Raw genomic sequence first — 25,609 nt, forward strand, 5'->3', positions numbered from 1 at the left:
GTCATGGCCGAAGTGGAGCTCAAACCCATGACACCAAGGTTTAGTGGCTGACACCTTATCCACCATTAATTGTTCCTTAATAATGAGTAAGTCTGCTAGGTTAAGGAGCAGATACAAAGTCTCATTAAACCTTACATTACACCTTATGTTGGAACAGTCATGTTACAAAAAATCACTTTTCTTCAAATCTGTTTCAGATGAACCAAAATTCACAATAAAGCCTGGCAGTGTGGATTTTGTGCGAAATGGACATGGAATCGCAGTTCCCTGCTGTGCAGAAGGCTACACCAATATCAGCTGGTATAAACTACAGAATGGAATATGGAAGAGTTTTCCACCATTAGGCCCAACTGGAAATTACAATACACCTAAATTGGAGGAGAACAGACAGGTCTTGAGAATCTATGCTGCAAATAACAGTAGTAGCTATCGATGCAATGTCACTGGAAAATCAGAATTTATACAACATACAACTGAACTCAATGTTATAGGTTAGAACTGTTATTATATTATTAACTGCTATAGATATATATCACAGCTAAAACACTTTAGGCCACACCAAATTAATATCTTGGTCATCGGAATTTTTCTAAAAAAATTAGGAGCGAGCGACCGAAATAAAAATAAAAATATTTGTTTTTGGATTTCACCTACTTTTGGAGCGGGCGAGGAACGATTTAAAGAGAAAAATAATAAAACATTGTCACAAAAGTCAACAAGCACTGCAAAAAGCATATCAAAAGGGCTTGAAAATACATAAAAGAACCAAAGATTTTTAAATGTTGAAGGTTTAATTACAAACTGTTCCCAAAATACATTACAAACATTTAGACATTTAAACAAACTGGAGGGACAACAGGTGGATACAAGAAAATCTTGCAATTTTCAAATCAAAGGAAAAGCTTGTTAACACTGTAGAGGCCACATTTGTGATCCAATCTTTATGAAACTTGGTCAGAATGTTTGTCTGGGTAATCCCATGTCAAGTTTGAAACTGGGTCATGTGTGGTCAGATATTAGGTCACAAGGACAAATCAAAGGAAAATCTTTTTAAAACACTAGAGTCCATATTTTAAGTTTGAAGCTGATGAGAATTGGTCAGAATGTTTGTCTTGATGACCTCTAGGTCAAGTTGGAATCTGGGTCATGTAGGTCACCCGGTCAAATCGAAGGAAAAGCTTGTTAACACTATAGAGGCCACATTTTTCACTCAATCGTTATGAAACTTGGTCAGATTGTTTGTCTTGATGACTTCTAGGTCAGGTTGGAATCTGGGTTATTTGGGTCAAAATCTAGGTCAGTAGGCCAGATCAACTCTGGTGAGCGATATAGGACCATTATGACCCTCTTGTTAATTAAACATCTTCTACTTTGAAACTGTTGGTCAGAATAACCCTAAATGTGGTCTGTAGCATTCTGGTGAGGTCCTTTGTCAATTTTCTTCAAATGGGGGCATTTGGTTCCTTTTAGGTGCTGATAGAGCAAAAAATAGAAAAACCCTTAAACAACTTTTTCTCATAAACTGCTTGATGGATCTTCATAAAAATTTGTATGTAACATCATTATAAGATCCTCTTTCAAGTTTGTTCAAAAGGGGGCACTTGACCCCTGTTGGGGGCAGCTAGAGCTGAAAATAGAAATGCATTTAATCCTGAACGGCCTGATTGATCTTCATCAAACTTAGTCTTTAGCATCATTTTATGACCCTCTATCAAATTTGTTCAAATGGGGGCCCCTTTGCCCATTCAAGGGGGCACTAGAACTAAAAAAAGAAAAACAAACTTTTGAAGGTCTTCTTCTTGTGAACTGCTTGATGGATCTTCATCAAACTTGGTCTATAGCATCATTATAAGGTCCTCTCTGTTCAGATGGTGGCACTTGGCCCCTTTTATGGGCAGCTATAGCTAGAAATAGAAAAAAAGAATTAAATGACCTCTTCTCATGAACCGCTTGATGGATCTTCATCAAATTCGGTATGTAGCCACATTATAATGTCCTCTTTGAAATGTTGTTAGGGGCACATGGCCACTTTCAGGGGCCGCAAGAGCTAAAAATAGAAAACAACATTTAAACGACTTTTTCTCATGAACCGCTTATAGGGGCCCACTAGAGCTTAAAATAGAAAAGCCTTCAAACGACTTTTCATGAACCGCTAAATGGATCTCCATCAAACTTGGTCTATAGTATCAAGAGCTAAAAATAGAAAAACACTTTTAAACAACTTCTTCTTATGAACCGCTTTTAGGGGCCCGCTAGAGCTTAAAATAGAAAAACCTTTAAACAACTTTTCATGAACCACTAAATGGATCTTCATCAAGCTTGGTCTGTAGTATCATTATAAGGTCCTCTGCCAATTTCAGTCATATGGGGGCACTAGGTCCCTTTTAGGGTCCAATAGAGCTAAAAATAGAAATACATTTAAACAACTTCTTAACATGAACAGCTGGATTGATCTTTATCAGACTTCGTATTTATCATTATATATCGTCCTGTATCAAATTTGTTCAGATGGGAGCACTTTGGCTCCTTCTAGAGGCCACTAGAGCTAAAAGTAGAAAAACCTTTAAATATGTTAAAACAACTTCTTCTGATGAACCACTTTAACAGTCTTCACCAAACTTGGTCTGTAAGCATTGTTATATGGTCAACTTCCAAGTTTGTTCAAATGGGGGCACTTGGGGCACCTTTTAGGGGCCGCTAGAGCTGAATATAGAAAAAACATTGAAACAGCTTCTCCTCATGAACTGCTAAATGGATCTTCATCAAACTTGGTCTGTAGCATCATTATATGGTCCTCTGACATTTTAGCTCACCTGAGCGATGCTCAGATGATATATTGTGATCACTTGATGTCAGGCGTCCATCTGTCGTCTGTCAACATTTAGATTGCGTATGCGATAGAGGCTATATTTTTCAGTTGATCTTCATGAAATTGGTCTGAATGATTGCCTTGATAAAATCTAGTTTGATTTAGAATATTGGTCATCTGGGGTCAAAAACAGGTCACTAGGTCAAATCAAAGAAAAACCTTCTGTAAGTCAGAATGATTGCCTTGATGAATGTTAGCTCTAAAGGACATAAAGAAACTATTTAACTGGATTCTAACGGACTGGGAAAGGTCCACTTTATTCACTGAAAGACTTAAGTTTAAGTGTGCTATATTTATTAAGCATTTTAGAAAATACATTTTGCACTAAATTTTGTTGTAGGCTAGTATGGCTGCTTGCAAACGTAACAGTGAAACCAAGCTAGAGAACTATAAATGTATGTAGTAGAAATGTGCCTCAGTGGTTCAGATTTAGTTTAAGAAAAGGTAAAGTCAAGTTAACAAAACAGTCACTGACTGTTATGGTAAGTTTAAAGCAAGCCTTTTGATTTTTTTGTTAGGTATATAAGACGTTTTTGTAGAATATGAGGGGTTAACCGTTTATCTAGAATATAAGAGACCAACAGTAGGCTAACAGATTTTCAAAAATATAAGAGGCTAAAAGTTTATCTAGAATATAACAAACTAACAGTTTATCTAGAATATAAGAGGATGACAGTTTATCTGGAATATAAGAAGCTAACAGTTGCTAGTGGCTAGCAGTTAACCTAGAATATAAGTGTATTACAGTTTATCTAGAGTATTAGAGGCTATAAGAGGTTAAGAGTTTATCTAGAATATTAGAGGCTAACAGTAGTAGGCTTACAGTTTATCTAGAATATAAGTGGCTAATAATTTAATTCAATATAAGATGTTAAAAGTTTATCTAGAATAATAATGGTTTACAGTTATCTAGAATATAAGAGGCTAACAGTAGGCTAACAGTTTTTATAGAATATACGAGACTAACAGTTTATCTGGAATATAAGAGGTCTATCTAGAATATAAGTGGCTAACAATTGATCTAGAATATAAGATGTTAACAGTTTATGTAGAATATTAATGGCTTACAGTTATCTAGAATATAAGCGGCTAACAGTAGGCTAACAGTATATATAGAATATAAGAGGCTAACAGTTTATCTGGAATATAAGTGGCTAACTGTTTGTCTAAAATATAAGAGACTTACACTTTATCTAGAATGTAAGAGGCTTACAATTTATCTAGAATATAAGAAGCTAACAGTGTGTGTAGAATTAAAGTGGCTAACAGTTTATTTAGAATATAAGACACTTACAGTTTATGTAGAATGTGAGGTTGAAGTTAAGAGTTTATCTTAAATGTAATAAGCTGACAGTTTATATATAATATAAGTGGCGAACAGTTTAACTAGAATATAATAGGCTAATAGTAGGCTTACAGTTGATCTAGAAAATAAGTTGCTAACATGTTATCTATAATATAAGGGATTTATAGTTTATCTAGAATATAAGAGGCTAACAGTTTATCTGGAATATAAGTGGCTGTTTATCTAAAATATAAGAGACTTACAGTTTATCTAGAATGTAAGAGGCGCACAGTTTATCTAGAATGTAAGAGGCGTATAGTTTTTCTAGAATAAAAATGGCTAACAATTTATCTAGAACATAGGACACTTACAGTTTATGTAGAATATGAGGTTAATTGTTTATCAAAGATTTAGGAGGCTAACTGTTTTTCAAGAATATGTAAGGCTGACAGTTTATCTGGAATATAAGAGGCTGAAATAAAGTGTAGAACGGCAATGTTGATTTTTTTCCGAATCAAAAACATTCGCAAATATTTGACTCAGGATGCAACTGAAACCTTAGTGCTATCGCTAGTTATTTCGCATTTAGACTACTGTAATGTTATTTTATACGGTATTTCTGATTGTGACATCGCAAAACTGCAACGCATTCAAAATATGTGTGCGAAGTTAGTTCTGAATCGTAGAAGAAGAGACAGTTCTAAGCAGGCACTCTACGATTTGCACTGGCTGCCGATCAAAGCCAGAATAAACTTTAAGATCTTGACGTACATGTTCAATTGCCATGTTGGAAATGCGCCTGCATATTTGATTGAACTCTTAACACCGAAAATCCCCCAGCGCTCCCTCAGATCCTCGGAGTCATCAGTTGACTGTTACATCGTCCCTTTCAACAAGCGAAAAACTTTTAGTGATAGAAGCTTTAGTACTATAGGGCCAAAGTTGTGGAACAATTTGCCGTTGAACATCAGACAAAGTTCTTCAATTGACTGCTTTAGGAAAAGGTTGAAAACGCATTTCTTCAGAGACTACCTTGCATTATTCTAAGTTTTGACTGAGTTTTAAACAATGATGCTGGTGACAGTGATAGAAATTTAATGTTTGTCTGTGATAATTGTATGTTAGTAATATTTTAAAATATAGTATTATCATTGACTTTAAATTAATAATTGCTATTTTGATTCGTTTTAATTAATCTTATTTAAAATATTTTATATTTAATATTTTATTTCAACTTGTATTGTAAAACGCCATTGAATATGTTTTAAATGTAGAAATAGGCGTTTAAGCAAATAAACCAGTTTCAGTTTCAGTTGTTTCAGTTTCAGTTTCAGGTTCAGTTTCAGTTTCAGTTTCAGAGGCTAACAGTTTATCTAAAATATAAGAGGCTTACAGTTTATCTAGAAAATAAGAGGCTAACAGTTTATCTAAAATATTAGAGGCTAATAGTTTATCTGGAATATAACAGGCTAACAGTTTATCTAGCATATAAGAGGTTAACATTAGTTTATTGCATCGTATAATGTATGTTCATGCAAGAACAACACTTAAATTTAATTCTGTTGTATATTACAGAATGTGATAAACTCGCCAGAGGTCCTATACTAACACATCCATATCCACGAAACCAGACCATATACCAGTATGGTGGAAACATCACACTTCACTGCTCAGGTTACTTTGGTTGTAATGATTCAGGAGATGTTAGACTTGCGTTATGGGAAGTTGAAGGAACAACAGATTTCAATATTACAGATACCAGTCCAAGATATTCTGAGGAAATTGTAACAAAGTGAGCAAAATGAAACATATTTGGATTTTAGAAAGTCTTATTCTAAGGTTTTACAAGCAAGTTGGTTTTGCCTGTTCAAAGGCAGTGCCAGATTGTTTTCCTCTCTTGTTTTGTTCTGTCCTCCTTTTAAGGAGAAACTTCAGCCAAAAGCTCATTGTGAGCCTTTTCGACTGCGCATTGTCCGCCGTCAGTTGTATGTCATTTTCTATCAAAAATCTTCTTGAAAACCACTGGGCAGAATTACGCCAAACTTTAAAGGAATGATCCTTTTCACCTTTCAAAATATGTAAAGAATTGAATTCCATGCATAACTCTGGTAGGCTGGTAGCCATGGTAACCGAAAGGAAAAATTTTAAAAATCTTCTTGTCCAAAACCACAAGGCGTAGATCCTTGATATTTGACATGTTACATCATTTTATGTTGACCATCCTCTCTGAAGATTGTTCAAATTTTGACCCAGGGCTAAAAAGGGGCCTCGCCCCGGGGGTCACAAATTTTACATATACACATATATATAGGAAAAAAAACTTTAAAAGCCTTCTTGTCCAAAACTGCAAGGCATAGAGTTTCAATACTTAGCATTTGGCATCATCTAATGGTCCTCTATGAAAATTGTTTGAAACATGCCCCTTAGGTGAAAGAGACCCTGTTTGGATGTTCACAAATTTTACATCTATTAAGACTAAAATAGGAAACACTTTATAACTGTTCTTGTCTGAAACCACTAAACCTAGGTTTTTGATACTTGGTATATTGCATTGCCTTGTGGTCTTCTACCAAAATTGTTCAAATTATGTCCCTAGGATGAACAGAGGCCCTGCTATGGGGGTCTCAATTTTTACATAGACTTTTATTGGTGAAAAATTTAAAATCCTTCTAGTCTGAAAGTTCATTAATATTCATTTTTGCTATTTCAGTGATAATAATGGTCATAATGACAATTGTCATATAGATATTATTTGACAGAATTAAAATGATTAGCTGACAGTATCCGGTTATTGCTTGGCTATCATGTTTGGATAACAAGTGTTCAGCAACAAAAAACAAAAACTAAAATTCAAGCTACATGTATATGCATGCTTTTACTCATGTACCAAATACGCCTTTAAATGATATTGTTTACACAAAAATTGATTTCTCTCTGTGCATTTATTATACCCCTACAAAACGAAGTTCAGTGGGGTAAATAGGAGTGAGCTTGTTGGTCGGTCTATTGGTTTTCATGGTTTCCGGACAATAACAGATGAAAGTCTTGACAGATTGAAATAATTTTTGGTACACAGGTGTAACATCAGAATACAGGTCTAGGTCAACTTTGAGGTTGGTAGGTCTCGGGGTCTTGGTCACAATGACACGGAACAGTTAAACAGTTTCCGGATGATAGCTTGAAAACGCTTTCATCTAGAAACATAAATTTCGTAGCACAGATGTAACATCATGAGGTACAGGTCAAGTTTGACTTTGAGGTCAGTAGTTCAAAGGGCAAGGTCACAATGATCCAAAACAGTTAAGCAGTTTCCAAATAATAACTTGAAATGTTGGTCATGACTAGCAGATGACCCTTGTTAATTTTGTGAGGTCAGTAGATCACAGGTCAATGTCTCAGTGACTGGGAGCAGTTAAATGATTTTCAGACGATAACTTCAGAACACTTAGGCCTAGGATTACGGAACTAAATAGGGAGTTTGGTTATTACCAGCAGATGACCCTTATTGATTTTGACTTCAAAAGGTCAAGGTAAGATGACCGGAACATTTAAACAGTTTCCTGACAAAAAACTTGAGAACACTTGAGCCGAGGATCGTGAAACTTTATAGGGGGATTGATCATGACCAGCAGATGACCCCTATTGATATTGAGGTCAGTAAGTCATATTATTTATACATGGGTCAGCATTTTCTTCAAGTGATATCATCTGAGAATATGAAATCTTAAATGTACATTTGGGGCCTCCGTGGCCGAGTGGTTAAGGTCGTTGGCTTCAAATCACTTGCCCCTCATCGATGTGGGTTCGAGCCTCACTCGGGGCGTTGAATTCTTCATGGGAGGGGCACCTTGGGTCTTCCTCCACCAGTAAAGCTGGAAAGTCGCCATATGACCTATCATGTGTCGGTGCGACGTTAAATAAAAAAAATCAAAAAATTGTACATCTACAAAACTGCTAGTCTAATCTTAAAATGTTTCATAGAAATGTTCCATGAGTGACCATATACAAGGTTTGCTTAGATTAAAGAACTAATAGTTCTTTCAAAAATGACCACGTTCATTACTTTAATTTTTTCAAAAAGCATGGCAACTAGAGGTTGCTGATAGTTTTCGATTCCAACTTAATATTATATCAGAAACTACATGCTGCCAGCCTAGTTTCGAAATAATTTCATATTTTTGAGTTTTGGGTAACCTACTAAGACTGTTCAAATTATTCTGATTCATCAAAAACATGGCTCCTGATTTCCAATATGTATATTATTGGATTTAAATGTTGTTGTCAAAACCTGGTATGTCGGTCGGTCAGCCGGTCCATTTGTTTTCATGGTTATATACAAGAACTCATGACATGAAGGGCATGACAGAATTAAGTAATTTTTGGTACACAGATGTCAAATCATAAATTAAGGTCAAGTTCAACTTTGAGGTCAGTAATTTGAAAATGCTTGGTCCAAAAATCATAAATTTTGGTACACAAGTGTAACATTATAAAATACAGGCAAGTGCGACTTTGAGGTCAGTAGGTCAAAGGTCAAGGTCACATTGACCCAGAATAGTTAAATGGTTTCCGGATGACAATTTAAGACTGCTTGGCCCTAGGATCATAAATTTTGGTACACAGGTTTAACATGATACAATACAGGTCACTTTGAATTTGAGGTCAGTAGGTCAATGTTCAAGGTCACAATGTCCCTGAACAGTTAGCCAGTTTCTGGATGATAACTTGAGAACGCTTTGGTCTAAGGTCATGAAAGCTGATAGGGAGGTTGGTCATGACAGCAGATGACCCCTATCGATTATTAAGTCAATAGGTCAAAGGTCAAGGTCACAGTGAATGGGAACAGTTAAACCATATCTCGATGATAGCTTGAGAACACTTTGGCCTTGGGTCATGAAAGTTGATAGGAAGGTTGGTTATGACCAGCAAATACTGCCTGTTGATTTTGAGGTCAATAGGTCAAAGGTCTAGGTCACAGTTTGCCTGAATAGTTAAATTGTCTCCTGACTATATCTTGAGAATGCTTTGGCCTAGGATCACTAACCTTAATATAGTAGGTTGATCATGACCAGCAGATGATCCCCAAATTATTCCCATAGGGTCAACTATGGCCCCGCCCTGGGGGACACATGGTTTACATAGACTGATATTGGGAACACTTTGAAAATCTTCTTGTCATACCACAAGGCATAGGGTCTCAATATTTGGCATGTGACATCATCAAATTATGCCCCTGGGGTAAAAAGAGGTCCCGGACGTCTCAAGTTTTACATAGACTTAAATACGAAACAAATTAAAACTTCTTGTTTGAAATCACAAGACCTTAGCCTTTGATGTTTGGTACGTACCATTTCCTTGTGGTTTTCTACCAAGATTGTTCAAATTCTGCCCCTGGTGTAAAAAGAGACCCCGCCCAGGGAGTCCCAAGTTTTACATAGGAAAACATTTAAAATCTTCTTGACTGAAAGCTCAGGGCCTATGCTTTAGATATGCAGTATGCAACATTGCCTAGTGACTCTCCAACAAGATTGTTCGAATTATGCCCTGGGGTGAAAAGAGGCCTCACATCGAGGGTTACATAGTTTTCATATGAGCTATATAGGAAAAATACTTCAAAAATTATCTGATCATATTTCCTAGACTGTTTAATTATCTCCTAGTAATTAGGTGTCATTTGACTGTAACCTCGACATACTGACCTACTTTTGTGTTTTTGAAGATACAGCCTTGAAATTTGGATGACCTGTACAGTTTTGCAAACAGATCTCAAAACTGACTTTCAGTGACCATGAATATGACCTACTGACTTACTTTCTGGTATTTTAAGATACAGCCTTGAAATTTGGATGACATGTACAGATTTGCACACAGATCTTAAAACTGACTTTCAGTGACCATGAATGTGACCTACTGACATACATTCTTGTATTTTAAGAGACAGCCTTGAAATTTGGATGACATGTACAGTTTTGTACACAGATCTCAAAACTAACTTTCAGTAACCATAAATGTGACTTACTGACCTACTTTCTTGTATTTTAAGATGCAGCCTTGAAATTTGGATGACATGTACAGTTTTGCACACAGATCTTAAAACTGACTTTCAGTGACCATGAATGTGACCTACTGACCTACTGTCTTGTGTTTTAAGATTCAGGCTTGAAATTTGGATGACATGTACAGTTTTGCATACCCATCTTAAACTGATTTTCAGTGACATTGAATGTGACCTACTTACCTACTTTCTTGTTTTTAACTTACCTGAGCACAAAGTGCTAATAGGGAGGTATTGTGATCACGCTGTGTCCGTCGTCCGTTTTGCATCCGTCCGTCGTCAACATTTATGTTTAAACGGTCGACATCTCCTCCAAAACCAATGAATTGATTTTGGTGAAACTTGGCCATGATCTTCCTTGGGTGGTCCTCTACCCAAGTTGTTAAAACGTTACTGCTTGGTTGCACATGGGGCTGCCAGAGATAAAAATAGAAAAAAAAGACTTCAAACGACATCTCCTCCTAAACCGATAGTCCGATTTTAAAATGTTCTGACACAAATGGTCCTTATGTCGTAAGGCGTAATCACTTTTTAGCTCACCTGTCACATAGTGACAAGGTGAGCTTTTGTGATCGCGCAGCGTCCGTCGTCCGTCCGTCCGTGCGTGCGTTCGTGCGTGCGTAAACTTTTGCTTGTGACCACTCTAGAGGTTACATTTTTCATGGGATCTTTATGAAAGTTGGTCAGAGTGTTCACCTTAATGATATCTAGGTCAGGTTTGAAACTGGGTCACGTGCAATCAAAAACTAGGTCAGTAGATCTAAAAATAGAAAAAACTTGTGACCTCTCTAGAGGCCACATTTTTCAATGGATCTTCATGAAAATTGGTCAGAATGTTCATCTTGATGATATCTAGGTCAAGTTTGAAACTGGGTTACATCCGGTCAAAAACTAGGTCAGTAGGTCAAATAAAAGAAAAACCTTGTGACCTCTCTAGAGGTCATATTTTTCATGGGATCTGCATGAAAATTGGTCAGAATATTCATCTTGATAATATCTAAATCAAGTTTGAAAGTGGATCAACTGCGGTCAAAAACTAGGTCAGTAGATCAAATAATAGAAAATCTTTGTGACCTCTCTAGAATCCATATTTTTCAATTGATTGTCATGAAAATTAGTCGGAATATTCATCTTGATGATATCTAGGTCAATTTTGAAACTGGGTCACGTCCGGTCAAAAACTAGGTCAGTAGGTCAAATAAAAGAAAAACCTTGTGACCTCTCTAGATGTCATATTTTTCATGGGATCTGCATGAAAAATGGCCAGAATGTTTATCTTGATGATATCTAGGTCAAGCTCAGAACTGGATCACGTCCAATCCAAAACTAGGTCAGTAGGTCAAATAATAGAAAATCCTTGTGACCTCTGTAGAGGCTGTATTTTTCATGGGATCTGCATGAAAATTGATCAGAATGTTCATCTTAATGATATCTAGGTCAAGTTTGAAACTGGGTCAGCTGCAGTTAAAAACTAGGTCAGTAGATCAAATAATAGAAAATCCTTGTGACCTCTCTAGAGGTCATATTTTTCACCGGATCTGCATGAAAATTGGTCAGAATGTTCATCTTGATGTTATCTAGGTCAAGTTTGAAACTGGGTCATGTCCGATCAAAAACTAGGTCAGTAGATCAAATAATAGAAAAACCTTGTGACCTCTCTACATGTCATATTTTTCATGGGATCTGCATGAAAATTAGTCTGAATGTTCATCTTGATAATATCTAGGTCAAGTTTGAAACTGGGTCACATGCGGTCATAAACTAGGTCAGTAGGTCAAATAATAAAAAACCTTTTGACCACTCTAGAGGCCATATTTTTCATGGGATCTGTATAAAAGTTGGTCTGAATGTTCATCTTGATGATATCTAGGTCAAGTTTGAAACCGGGTCAACTGCGGTCAAAAACTAGGTCACTAGGTCTAAACATAGAAAAACCTTTTGACCTCTCTAGAGGCCATATTTTTCAACAGATCTTCATGAAAATTGGTGAGAATGTTCACCTTGATGATATCTAGGTCAAGTTCGAAACTGGGTCACATGCGGTCAAAAACTAGGTCAGTAGGTCTAAAAATAGAAAAACCTTGTGACCTCTCTGGAGACCATATTTTTCATAAGGTCTTCATGAAAATTAGTGAGAATGTTCACCTTGATGATATATAGGTCAAATACAAAACTGGGTCACATGCCTTTAAAAATTAGGTCATTATGTAAAATAATAGCAAAACCTTGTGACCTCTCTAGAGGCCATATTTTTCAATGGATCTTCATGAAAAAAGAGTTTTTATCTTGATGATATCTAGGTCAAGTTTAGAACTAGGTCACATGAGCTCAAAAACTAGGTCACTATGTCAAATAATAGAAAAAACGACGTCATACTCAGTTCATGTGGGGACAGGTGAGCGATTCAGGACCATCATGGTCCTCTTGTTTATGTATGTAGTGGAAGCTTTGAAAATCTTCTTGTGTGAAACTGCTGGCCTAATTTTAAAATAATTTTACACAAATGGTCCAAATGTGACCCTCTACCAAGATTGTTCAAATTATTTTGATATGTCAAATAACGTGGCCGCCAAATGGGCATGGTCATTTTTCCTTATAAGCTTACCAGAGCAATGCTCAGATGAGTTTTTGTGATCACTCGATGTCCAGTGTCTGTCCTCTGTTGTCTGTCTGTCAAAATTTAGCTTGTGTATGCAATAGAGGCCGTATTTTTCAACTGATCTTTAAAAAAATTTGTCAGAATGATAACCTTGATGAAATTTAGGCCAAGTTCAAAAATTGGTCATCTGGGGTCAAAAACTAGGCCACTAGGACAAAACAAAGAAAAACCTAGTTTATGCGATAGAGGCTGTACTTTTCAACTGATCTTCATTAAATTTTGTCAGAATGATTGAAGATTCTACGTCATGCGATAGAGGTCAGAATGAATGCCTTGATGAAATCTAGGTCAAGTTTGAAAATGGGTCAGTTTGGGTCAAATTCTAGGTCACTAGATCAAATAAAAGAAAAACCTTGTGTATGCGATAGAAGCTGTTTTTTTTTTCAACAGATCTTCATGAAATTTCTTTGGAATGACCACTTGATCTTAGGTCAAATGCAAATATGGGTCATCTGGAGTCAAAGACTAGGTCACTAGGTCAAATCAAAGAAAACAAAGTCTTGTGTATGCGATAGAGGCTGTATTTTTCAATTGATCTTGATAAAGTTATATCAGTATGATTGCTTTGATGAAATCTAGATGGAGTTTGAATATTGGTAAACAGCAGTCATAAAAAGGCCACAAGGTCAAATCAAAGAAAAGCCTTGTGTTTGCAATAGAGACTGTATTTTTCAATTGGTCTTAATGAAATTTAGTCAGAGTGATAGCCTTGATGAAATCTAGGTCGAGGTTGAATATGCGTCATATGGGGTCAAAAAGTAAGTCACTAGGTCGAACCAAAGAAAACCCTTGCGTATGCGATAGAGACTGTATTTTTCAACTGTTCTTCATGAAATTTGGTCAGAATTGTGCCTTGATAAAATCTAGGTCAAATTAGAATATGGGCCATTTGAGGTCAAAAACTGGGTCACTAGGTCATATCTAAGAAAATACTTGCTTAAACGCAAGAGACCACAGTTTTCGTCCAATCTTAATTGGCCAGAATATTTGTGTCTATGAAATTATTAGGTCAAACATGTTTACACTGTTATGGTGTGTTTCTCAGGTGAGCAACCCAGGGCCATCTTGGCCCTCTTGTTTTGTATTATTATGTCTCCCCAAACTGGGGGAGACATATTGATTATGCCCTGTCCGTTCGTTTGTCCGTACGTCACACTTCATTTTCTATCAATAACTGGAGAAACATTTGACCTAGAATCTTCAAACTTTAAAGGTCGACAGGGCTTATGGAGTAGATGACTGCTATTTCCTTTGGAGTCACTTCATTAAAGGGGGCCTTCAAATCACTTGCCCATCATCGATGTGGGTTCGAGCCGCACTCGGGGCGTTGAATTCTTCATGTGAGGAAGCCATCCAGCTGGCTTACGGAAGGTCGGTGGTTCTACCCAGGTGCCCGCTCGTGATGAAATAATGCACGGAGGGGCACCTGGGGTCTTCCTCCACCATTAAAGCTGGAAAGTCGCCATATGACCTATCATGTGTCGGTGCGACGTTAAATCAAAAACAAAATCATTAAAGCTCAAGGTCACAAGGGCCTGAATATGGAAAACCATTTCCATTCAATAACTTGAGAACCACTTGCCCAGAATGTTGAAACTTCATAGGATGATTGGTCATGTAGAGTTAAAGTTCAGTGTCTCTGGGGCCTGAACATGAAAGCCATTACCAGCCAGTAACTTGAGAACCACATGACACAGGATGTTGAAACTTGATAGGATGATTGATCAGGTAGAGAGAATGACCCATATAGAATTTTGGGTCACTCTGTTAAAGGGCAAGCTCACAGGGGCCTGAACATGGAGAACCCGCCAGCTTAGCTCAGTAGGTAAGAGCGTTGGTCTACGGATCGCGGGGTCGTGAGTTCGATCCTCGGGCGGGGCGTATGTTCTCCGTGACTATTTGATAAACGACATTGTGTCTGAAATCATTAGTCCTCCACCTCTGATTCATGTGGGGAAGTTGGCAGTTACTTGCGGAGAACAGGTTTGTACTGGTACAGAATCCAGGAACACTGGTTAGGTTAACTGCCCGCCGTTACATGACTGAAATACTGTTGAAAAACGGCGTTTAACCCAAAACAAATAAATAAATAAATGAACATGGAGAACCTTTCCAGTCAGGAACTTGAGACCACTTGACCCAGAACATTGAAACTTTATAGGATGATTTTGGTGTCACTTTATCAAAGGTCAAGGTCACAGGAGCCGGAACAAGGAAAATCGATCCACTTCATAACTTGAGAACCACTAGGCCCAGAATGTTGAGATTTAGTGGGTTGATTAAACATACAAAGTAGGTAATCCCTGTTGCAACCAACCATCAGTGTCTCTTTAACTTTTGCTCTTGTCCCCTTTTGACTTCCTGCATATGCGACTATGCATTGGGGAGACATGCGCTTTTTTTTACAAGTATCATCTATTTCCAGTTTATATTTTACATGAGATCATGACTATTATAAACTGTTGGATTTTCTACCATCTTGACACTATGCTGACATTATAGAAGTTGAACGTGTGGATAGGAATGGTGTCTGCGTGAAAGATTGCTTTCTGGTATGTGTAATGTTATTAACTTGTTTCTTTATGTGTATTATTAACTCATTTTCTCAAGTATATCATAATTATTTCAGCCCAGCTGGGACCATGATACGGGCAACATTGAGAATAACATCTGTGCAGGAAGAGGATACTAAAAGGACATTCTCTTGTATATTAGCAACACCACAGAAGAAGGAGGGACAGACCATTGTGAAAGTCAGAATTTTTAAAAAGGGTAAAAATAATAATTGCAATAAGTTATATTTATTTTACCTCAATGCATAGTTGGTATAAATTTATAAATCACTAATTAATTTTGCTGTCAATTGTGAATCCAGAAGAATATCACAGCCTGGTTAATTTATGCTTGAACTGAAAATAACAGCCTAGTATTGTTATTTGTCACGAAAGATGAATAAAAAGCTTCTTATATGTCAGGACAACAACAAAAGTCTGATTTTACATCATGAGGGAGAATAACAGCCTGGTTATAATACGATTTTTTAATTTTCAGGATGTACAAAAAGCAGCCTGGTTAAGGTTTCATTATTAAACTATAAGGAATTATAAATTACTCAATGTAAGATCAGATGTATGTTATGAATAACATCCAAATTAGTTTGTTTATCAGACTGTCAAGACAGATAAAAAAAGAAATTGTTATTAGTCCCCTACTGGTTGAAAACCAGTTTCGGGGACTATAGGAATGCCCTTTTCCCTTATTCTGTCCTTCCGTCTGTCCGCAATTTCGTGTCTGGTTCATAACTCTGTCATCCATAAAGGGATTGTAATATTACTTGGCACAAATGTTTCCCATGATGAGACGATGTGTCATGCCCAAAACCCAGACCGCTAGCTCAAAGGTCAAGGTCACAATTGGAGGTCAACAGGGCTTTTTTCCTGTCCGATCCATAACTCTCCCATCCATAAAGGGATTTTAGTATTACTTGGCACAAATGTTCCCCATGATGAGACGACTTGTCATGCGCAAAACATAGACCCCTAGCTCAAAGGTCAAGGTCACAATTGGAGGTCAAAGGTCAACAGGGCTTTTTTCCTGTCCGGTCCATAACTCTCCCATCCATGAAGGGATTTTAACATTACTTGGCACAAATGTTCCCCATGATGAGACGACATGTCATGCGCAAAACCTTGACCCCTAGCTTAAAGGTCAAGGTCACAAATGGAGGACAAAGGTCAACAGGGCTTTTTCCTGTCCGGTGCATAACTCTCCCATCCATGAAGGGATTTTAACGTTACTTGGCACGAATTACCTCATAATGAGACGATGTATCATGCACAACTAGCTCAAAGGTCAAGGTCACACTTAGCAGTCAAATGTTAACATAGCATGAACAGGGTCTGTTTCGTGTCCGGCCCATAACTCTGACATTCATGAAGGGATTTTAATATCACTTGGCACAAGTGTTCCCCATGATAAGACAACATGTCATGCACAAAGCCCAGACCCTTAGCTCAAATGTCAAGGTCACAATTGGAGGTCAAAGGTCAATAAGATTTTTCTCCTGTCTGATCCAGACGTCACAATTTGGGTGTCATTGTTAACAGAGTTTTTTTCCTGTCCCGTCAATAACTCTGCCATCCATGAAGGGATTTTAATATTACTTGGCACAAATGATCCCCATGATGAGACAACATGTCATGCACAAAACCCAGACCCTTAGCTCAAATGTCAAGGTCACAATTGGAGGTCAAAGGTCAATAAGGTTTTTCTCCTGTCTGATCCAGAACTCAATTTCCACAATTTCGTGTCTTGTTCATAACTCTGTCATCCATCAAGGGATTACAATATTACTTGGCATAAATGTTCCACATGATAAAACTACGTGTCATGCGCAACACTAGTACCCTTGCTTAAAGGTCAAGGTCACACTTTGAGATCAAAGGTCAATAGTTTTTTTTCCTGTCCGGTCTATAACTTTATCATGCAAAACAGGATTTAGATATCAGTTGGCACAAATATTCCCCTGGATGAGACAACATGTCATGCGCAAGAACCAGGTTCCTATGTCTGAGGTCAAGGTCATATTCAGAGGTCAAAGGTCAAATTCAAGAATGACTTTATAGGGAGCATTTCTTCTTCATGCATGGAGGGATTTTGATGTAACTTGGACTTTAGAATAACGTCCCTTTGTCTTTACTATAAATAGATTTTATTGTAACTTTTTTATTACTGGCGGTAGAGAAAACTCGAGACCACTTTTCTATGGTACAACATGCATGTTACATCCAATTTTTAGGTGTATTTTGACCTATCTCTACCTTTGTTGTTTCTATGAATAACTAATATGATAACTTTTTAATGGTACAATATTGTTTATACATCATTGACAGATATCAGTTCATTGTGTTATACTGCAGTAGAGTAAAGAAAAGTAGGTGCCTACCAGAAGGGGATTTTGTATTGCATGGCAATACTTCATTCACTTGTTTTGTTTGGTTTTGTTTTATTAGCTCACCTTAGCACGAAGTTCACGGTCATCTTAAGAGCACCATCCTATACAACAAGCTCATGTCAGGTGTCCCTAGAGCGTTATATATGTTTCCTCCCAATACATGAACAGCTGAATGTTTATAAAGTTATTCAGGGAAGAATAATTAATGTAATAAATTTTACAACCTTCAAAAATATGTCCTTAAGGGGAAATGAGACAGTTGCCTATATGTATATAGGCCAAAATTTTCCTATGGGCAGAATTTCTTTAAACTTTGTATACTGACTGAGAATCAAACTTAAACAGGAAATACTTATTAAAAATCTTACGTACTTAGACATGATCTTAAGTTATCTGTCCTTGAAATCAGAAAATACTAAAATAATCCAGTTTTCAAGGGCAGATGATCCAAGATCAGGGTGGGAGAACTGGTTTTTTTGTTTGTTTTATTTCTGTTTCAGACTTTATTTGCACTCAGTATACAAAGTTTAAAGAAATTCAGTCCATGGGAAAAAGTAGGACTTTTGCATACATCTGCGGATGTCTCTAAATTGTTTTTTGTACTTTTGGCATGTTTAAATGTTGTGTTCTGCTCAGCCCGGGCTAGAGAGCTTGGACGGTAGCCTGCATTTCCACTACCGTCCATGAACAGGCTCAATCAAACCGAGCCTGCAACATATTCGTTTTTGTCGTGTTGAGCGCCTGTGAAGTTTCCACTTTTCTCTATTTTTTTAGATATCATTTTGGCTTGTTCGTAGTTGAGGACATTTTGCAAGTCTCCATATTGACATGGGGCAAAATTGTTCTTACAGAAGGAATTTCTCCTTTATAATTTTCACTGACATAGAGTCAAATCAAAAACAGAAATATGAAATAAAACAGACCATAGGAACCCAAAATATTGGAAAAATCTTCTTTCAAGGGCAGGTAATTGTCTGAGTACCCGTGATCTTTAATACACATTTCTGTTTTAAACTTGTTTCCAAGTCAGTGCACAAAGTTTAAAAAAATCTGCCCTTAGGAAATTTTTGCCCTATATACATATAGGCAACTGTGGCATTTTCTATTAAGGTCTTTAGCTGTTCTTACGTTGTTTTTTTTTTTTAATTTTCAGACAAACCTAAGATGCCATGGTTAGATGTCGGTTTGATAATTGGAGGTTGTGTACTGGGTGTAATAATTGTCATCAGTGTAGTACTCTGTATACGTTGCCTGTATGGACCTCAGATTAGGCTTTACCTTAGCAGCAGAATAGCAAGACTGGGTCCTAAAATCATTAACAGTAAGTAAATAACATTCACTATATTTGTAAATAGTACATCTGATAGTTAGTATACAGAATTTGATATTGATTACTTTTGACGTCACGGGAGTGTACTTATAAATGATAATACACTAGTGTAATGAAAGCTTTGACGTCAACGTCGTTTATAGTATAGGAGATGATGGTCAGACAGACTTGTTTATGCTGCAAAAGAAAGTAGAATTTTTGACTTTTCGACTTTTCGACAAATAAAGCTAACTGATAAAAAGAATAATCTGTTTGTGACTTTCCACATTGAATTTATTTAACTCGTTGAATAAAATTGATAAAATGTTTGGCAGAGCATCGCATTTTATTATTTTGTCCAACTCGTTTAATAAATTCTATAAGGAAAGGCACTCATGTAATATCCTCTATGTAAGATGAATGAAGACTTATAAAAGAAACTAAAAGTGCTGTTTAGCTCAAATAGTTTAAATAGTATTAAAATAGAGCTGTTGCAATTTTTTGTCTGTGACATCATAGCTGTGCCCATTTGGTCAAATTATGTAAGTTAGTATCTTAGTTACTAAATATAGAAATAGATTGACACTTTACATGTGATAATCGAAAAAGCAATGCACATGTCTCTTGGCTCTGTTTCCATGTTTACAAAGATGTGCCCCTTTCTGGACTTTTTAAGGGGACACTTAATACTTGCCGTTATTATGTCTCCCACCACACAGTGGTGTGGAAGACATATTGATTTATTCCAGTCTGTGTGTGTGTCTGTCTGTCTGTCTATCTGTCTGTCTGTCACAAAGCTTGTCCACACTCTAAGTCGAACATTTCTCATCCGATCTTCACCAAACTTGAACAAATGTGTTTGACCATAAAGCCAAGTTCGAAAACACGCCAAATCCGCCCAGGCACTTTTGAATTATGACCCTTGAATTACTGATTGAGTCCACTCGTCCAAGCCGTCTAACTGGGTCCATTTATCTAAGCCATCTAGAGGAACTAGACATTTTTCATAGGGGCAGTTGTGGAAGACATGCGCTTTTCTCAAAAGCATCTCTAGTTTTCTCTGAAACTGCAAGGCCAACTTCCACATTAGTCTTTGGCATCATAAGATAACCCCACAAGGCAAGTAATGTAGCTTTAGCTTTTATTTTGCTTAACATTTTGTTCCTTTTTAACATAGAAATCTTGCAAACGTTTTGCATGTAAGCGTGTTTGTCAGAAACAACTTGACCAAAAGTTTTTAAACTCTATACACATGCTTTGCATCATGAGATGACCTCACTTGTCAGTTTTAGTAAGTCTGGCCTACATTATGCCAGAGTTGTTGGACTTTTTATCTCAAAAGTTTTAGTGAAAGTGTTACATGTAGATTTTACATCCTTGATTTAATCCCAAGTTGATTTCTAAACATAACACTACACAATTAGACTGCAAGTGTTACTAGTAGTATTGACTGTGGCTAAAAAAAAATAAAATTAAGATATGAAGGTGGAATTAACCACTAATTGTATTTAAACATATGAGCACTCAATGGAGCGTATAAGCCTTATCCCCCAAAGGAGGACATGTTAAAATCGCACTGTCTGTCCGTCTGTTCTTGCATACTTCCGTCCGTGTAAATTCTTGTCCGGGCTGTAACTCTGTCATTCATAAAGTGATTTTAAAATTACTTCGCATAAATGATTACCATAATGAGAAGAGATGTCGTGTGTAAGACCCAGATACCTAGTTCCAGGTTCAAGGTCACATTTGGAGGTTAAAGGTTAACAGGGTCTGTTTCGTGTCCGGTCCATAACTCTGCCATTGATGAAGAAATGTTGACATTACTTGACATAAATATTCCCCACAAAGAGATAGGGTAAATATCTGGCTCCGTCCCCAATTTTCAGAGTTACGTCCCCTGAAATAGTCAAAAATGCGCATTTTCACCGTGTGACATGCCTAGCTCAAAAAGTATTTGATATAGATTCATGAAACCTTACAACAGTCTTAATCGTGATATGAACTTGCGCACCTCCTATTTTTCATCTGGCTCCGTCCCCTATTTTCAGATTTATGGCCCCTGAAATAGTCAAAATTGCACATTTTCACATTGTGACACGCCTAGCTCAAAAAGTATTTGATGTAGGTTCATGAAACCTTGCATGAGTCTTAATCATGATATTAACTTGCGCACCTCTATTTTTCATTTGGGTGCGCCCCCTATTTTCAGACTTACGGCCCCTGAAATAGTCAAAAATGCACATTTTCACCTTGTGACATGCCTAGCTCAAAAAGTATTTAATATAGATTCATGAAACCTTGCATGAGTCTTAATCATGATATGAACTTGTGCACCTTTAATTTTTCATTTGGGTTCGTCCCCTATTTTTAGAGTTATGGCCCCTGAAACAGTCAAAAATGTACATTTTCACCTTGTGACGCACCTAGCTCAAAAAGTATTTATTAAATGGTTGAAAACTTGCATAAGTCTTTATCATGATATAAATTTGCACACCGTTAATTATTTATTTGGCTGGCTCCACCCCCTATTTTTAAAGTTATGGCCCCCGAAATAGAAAAAATATGCACTTTTTCACCTAATTATGTGCCTAGCTCAAAAAGTATTAGATGTAAATTCAGGAAACCTTGCTGGAGTCTTTAACGTGATGTGACCTTGCACACTTGGCATTCTTCTTGAGAGTTATGGCCCTTGAAATAGCTAAAATAATGGATTGACGTTTTGTTTGTGATGTTTATAGCTCAAAAGGTATAGGGCCTAGAATAATGAATCCTTTTCACAAAATGTTTGTCGGGGTTATACCCCATTAAGACTGCAAACATTTGAATTATTGCCCTTTATTTGTGATAAATGTACCAGTGGGGGGCACACCCTGTGTCCTACAGACACATTCTAGTCCTCACAATACCTTCAGTTAGGAATATGGTTAGCAGACCAAACCTGGCATATATGAAGCTTTCATAGATACCAGTTTTTAGCTCACCTGAGCCAAAGGCTCATGGTGAGCTTTTGTGACTGCTTAATGTCCTTTGTCTGTCATGTTTCGTGCGTCGTCCGTCCGTCAACATTTTCTAAAAAAAATCTTCTTCTTGAAAACCACTGGACATTATTACATCAAACTTTACAGGAATGATCCTTGGATGGTCCCCTTTCAAAAGTGTTCAAAGAATTGAATTCCATGCAGATCTCTGGTTGCCATAGCAACCAAAAGGAAAAACTTTAAAAATCTTCTTGTCCAAAACCGCAAGACATAGAGCCTTGATATTTGGCATGTGACATCATCTGATGGTCCTCTATGAAGATTGTTCAAATTATGCCCCTTGGGTGAAAAGAGGCCCTGCCCCGGGGATCCCAAGTTTTACATAAACTTATATAGGGGAACAAACTTCTTGTCTGAAAGTTCAAGGCCTAGGCCTTTGATATTTGGCATGTAGCATTGCCTAGTGGATGTCTAACAAGAATGTTCAAACTATTCCCACGGGGCAAAAAGAGGCCTCACCCTGGGGGTCACTTGTTATATTAGTTATATAGGAATAAATACCTCAAAATTATCAGATCATATTTCCTAGACTGTTTAATTATAATTACCTGAGTACCCCAAGTGATTAGGGGTCACCTGTCTGTGACCTTGACCTACTGACCTACTTTCTTGTTTTTTAAGATACAGCCTTGAAATTTGGATAACGTGTACAGTTTTGCACACTGATCGTAAAACTGACTTTCATTGACCATGAATATTACCTTCTGACCTACTTTCTAATATTTTAACATCAGTTTGCCATTTTTAACAGGTGGCTCATAATACTCAGGTGAGCGATTCATGGTCAACATGACCCTCTTGTTTGTTTGCATTTTGGGTCTTGTAACAGACATTGTCACTAAATATTGAAATATGATTTTTGATCAGAAATTAAGGACTGAGTAGCTTTCATAGAGACCAAATTTAAGTTGCATTTAAGGGTTTTTAGCTCACCTGAGCAATGAGGTATTGTGATCGCTCGATGTCTGGCGTCTGTCGTCAGTCGGCTGTCGACATTTAGCTTGTGTATGTGATAGAGACTGTATTTTTCAACTGATCTTCATGAAATTTGATCAAACTAATTAATTTGATGAAATCTAGAAGTTTGAAAATGGGTCATCTGGGGTAAAAAAAACTAGGTCACTAGGTCAAATCAAAGAAAACACTTTTGTTTGCGATAGAGGCAGTATTTTCAATTGATCTTCAGGAAATTTAATCAGAACAACTGCCTTGATAAAATCTACGTTAAGTTCGAATATTGGTCAACTTAGGTCAAAAACTAGGTCACCAGGTCAGATCAAAGAAAAACCTTATTTATACGATAAAAACTGTATTTTTTTTAGTTGATCTTCGTGAAATTTAGTCAGAATATTTGCCATCATAAAATCTAGGTTGAATTTGAATATGGGTCATCTAGAATTAAGGCCTAACTAAACTAAAGGAACCAGCGTGGGAGCCATCTGGTCTAGTCGCGTAATGGCTGCCAGGTATTTGAACACTAATTTTTCACTTGGCATGGCAACAGAGGTCTAAATTGAGGCTATTTTTTTGTTTAAATTTCATTGTGGATGTATTGTTGACATTTTGGTAGGAAAAATGGGAGAGCAGGTTGTATTTGGTGAAGTCAAGCTCAATTTTAATATGAGAAGTACTTCCAGGTCACAGCAGTGTGATTTTGATGTCAGTTTACAGTAAGTAAATGTGACCAGAGAAATCTCTCTTAGAAGATACATGACCCCTACTTTTCTCTTCATTTTATATCAGTTTTATCATAATTCTTTAAAATGAGTTAAGGATTTGATCTCTGAAATGGGTCTAGCTATGTTTGGTAGCTCTTTGAAAAAGGTCAGTTTTATATAGAATATATAGGGAAAACTATTTAGGCTATTGTGACCTATAAACAGAAGGTCACTAGGTCAAATCAAAGAAAAACATTGTGTATGAGATAAAGGTTGTATCTTTCAATTGATCTTCATGAAAGTTTTTCAGAATAATTGCCTTGATAAAATGTGTGTCAACTTGGTTCAAAAAGTAGGTCACTAGGTCATATCAAAGAAAAACCTTGTGTATGCAATAGAGGCTGTATTTTGCAATTGATCTTCATGAAACTTGGTCAGAATGATTGCCTTGGTGAAATCTAGGTCAAAACTGAAAATGGGTTATCTGGCCTCAAAACCTAGGACACTAGGCCATATCAAAGAAAATACTTGTTTAAACTCAAGAGACCACTTTTTTGGTCCAATCCAAATGAAAATTGGCCCAGAATATTTGTTTCCATGACATCACTATGTCAAAACATATTTACACTCTTATGATGTGTTTATCAGGTGAGCGACCTAAAGCCATCTTGGTAGAGAATGCTTTTTCCACATAGAAACAGTTTCCTGTTTGATGAAAGATACCAATTCACTGACTTTGCTTCTTTTATTTACAGATGAGGAATATAACTACAACTTGTTCATATATCATGCCGATGATGATGAAGTGAAAGCACAGAATATCAAAAAATACTTGATGGACAAAAACTACAAAGTCTGTATTTATGCTGACTTACAGGGAAATGAGAGTGAGTTCAGTTTTCAGCTCTATAAGATTTTCTTTATCTCCAGAATTCAGTCAAAACAGGCTCTTGGAGGTTTAGGATTTTGCCTGTTGAGCCTCATCAGTGGCTGATCTCAGTCATGTGAGGAAGCAGTCTAGCTGTCTTTGGAAAGGTTGTCAGTATCCTTAAATAATGTATATAGTGATACCTGAAATATTCCTTCCCCATAAAGATAGGCAGTCCTTATATCATTGTTAAAATAGTTAGTTATTCATGCAGAAGTTCAGTGATAAAACAACATATTTTAGTTTTGAATTTACATGTGATATTTTACAACCTGACAAAAAAGTCACTATTTGTGGCTCATCTGAACCTGGTTCTGGTGTCTTCTGATTATCATCTGTCATCAGCATTTTACTGTAAATTACTGTTCTCATGAACAACATTATGCATTGTCATCTAACTGTGGCAAAGGACCTCTTGTCTTCAGTTTGTTCAAATGATATGAGACCATTACAGAGGCAAGGGTTTCTATATCAAATTATGGTGAAAACACTTTTTTAAAAAGTGATAAGTGTGGTGGTGAGATATTATTATCTCCCCCATAGTGGGGGAAAGGCATATTGTATTTATGTTTGTTCGTTCATCTGTCACACTTAATGTCTGATAAATAACCAGAGAACCATTTGAACCTAGAACCTTCAAACTTCATAGGGCTGGAGGGCTTATGAGGTAAATATCCCTTTTGTTTTTTAGGGTCACTCCATCAAAGGTCAAGGTCCTGTACATGGAAAACCATTTCCGATCAATTACTAAAGAACCGCTTGACCCAGAATGTTGAACGCTTGTAAGATGGCTGGATACTCAGAGCAGATGGCCCATATTAATTTTAGGGTCACTTATATGTGAAGGTCACAGG

The 25,609-nt window shown here is 36.9% G+C and overlaps 1 protein-coding gene across 10 annotated transcripts in view; it reads left to right on the plus strand.

Annotated features, from left to right (window-relative positions):
- LOC123553742 (uncharacterized) overlaps positions 1-25,609 on the plus strand; it is a 46,236-nt gene that overhangs the window by 15,706 nt on the left and 4,921 nt on the right. For all 10 annotated transcript variants that reach the window (XM_045343347.2, XM_045343350.2, XM_053548837.1 and 7 more), the window contains 5 exons: positions 198-491; positions 5,730-5,946; positions 15,498-15,640; positions 18,976-19,143; positions 24,583-24,714. In XM_045343347.2, the coding sequence (XP_045199282.2) occupies positions 198-491; positions 5,730-5,946; positions 15,498-15,640; positions 18,976-19,143; positions 24,583-24,714 (954 nt within the window). The remainder of the gene's footprint in view (positions 1-197; positions 492-5,729; positions 5,947-15,497; positions 15,641-18,975; positions 19,144-24,582; positions 24,715-25,609) is intronic.

Source organism: Mercenaria mercenaria, chromosome 7 (genome assembly GCF_021730395.1).
Source record: "Mercenaria mercenaria strain notata chromosome 7, MADL_Memer_1, whole genome shotgun sequence".
Taxonomy (NCBI): domain Eukaryota; kingdom Metazoa; phylum Mollusca; class Bivalvia; order Venerida; family Veneridae; genus Mercenaria; species Mercenaria mercenaria.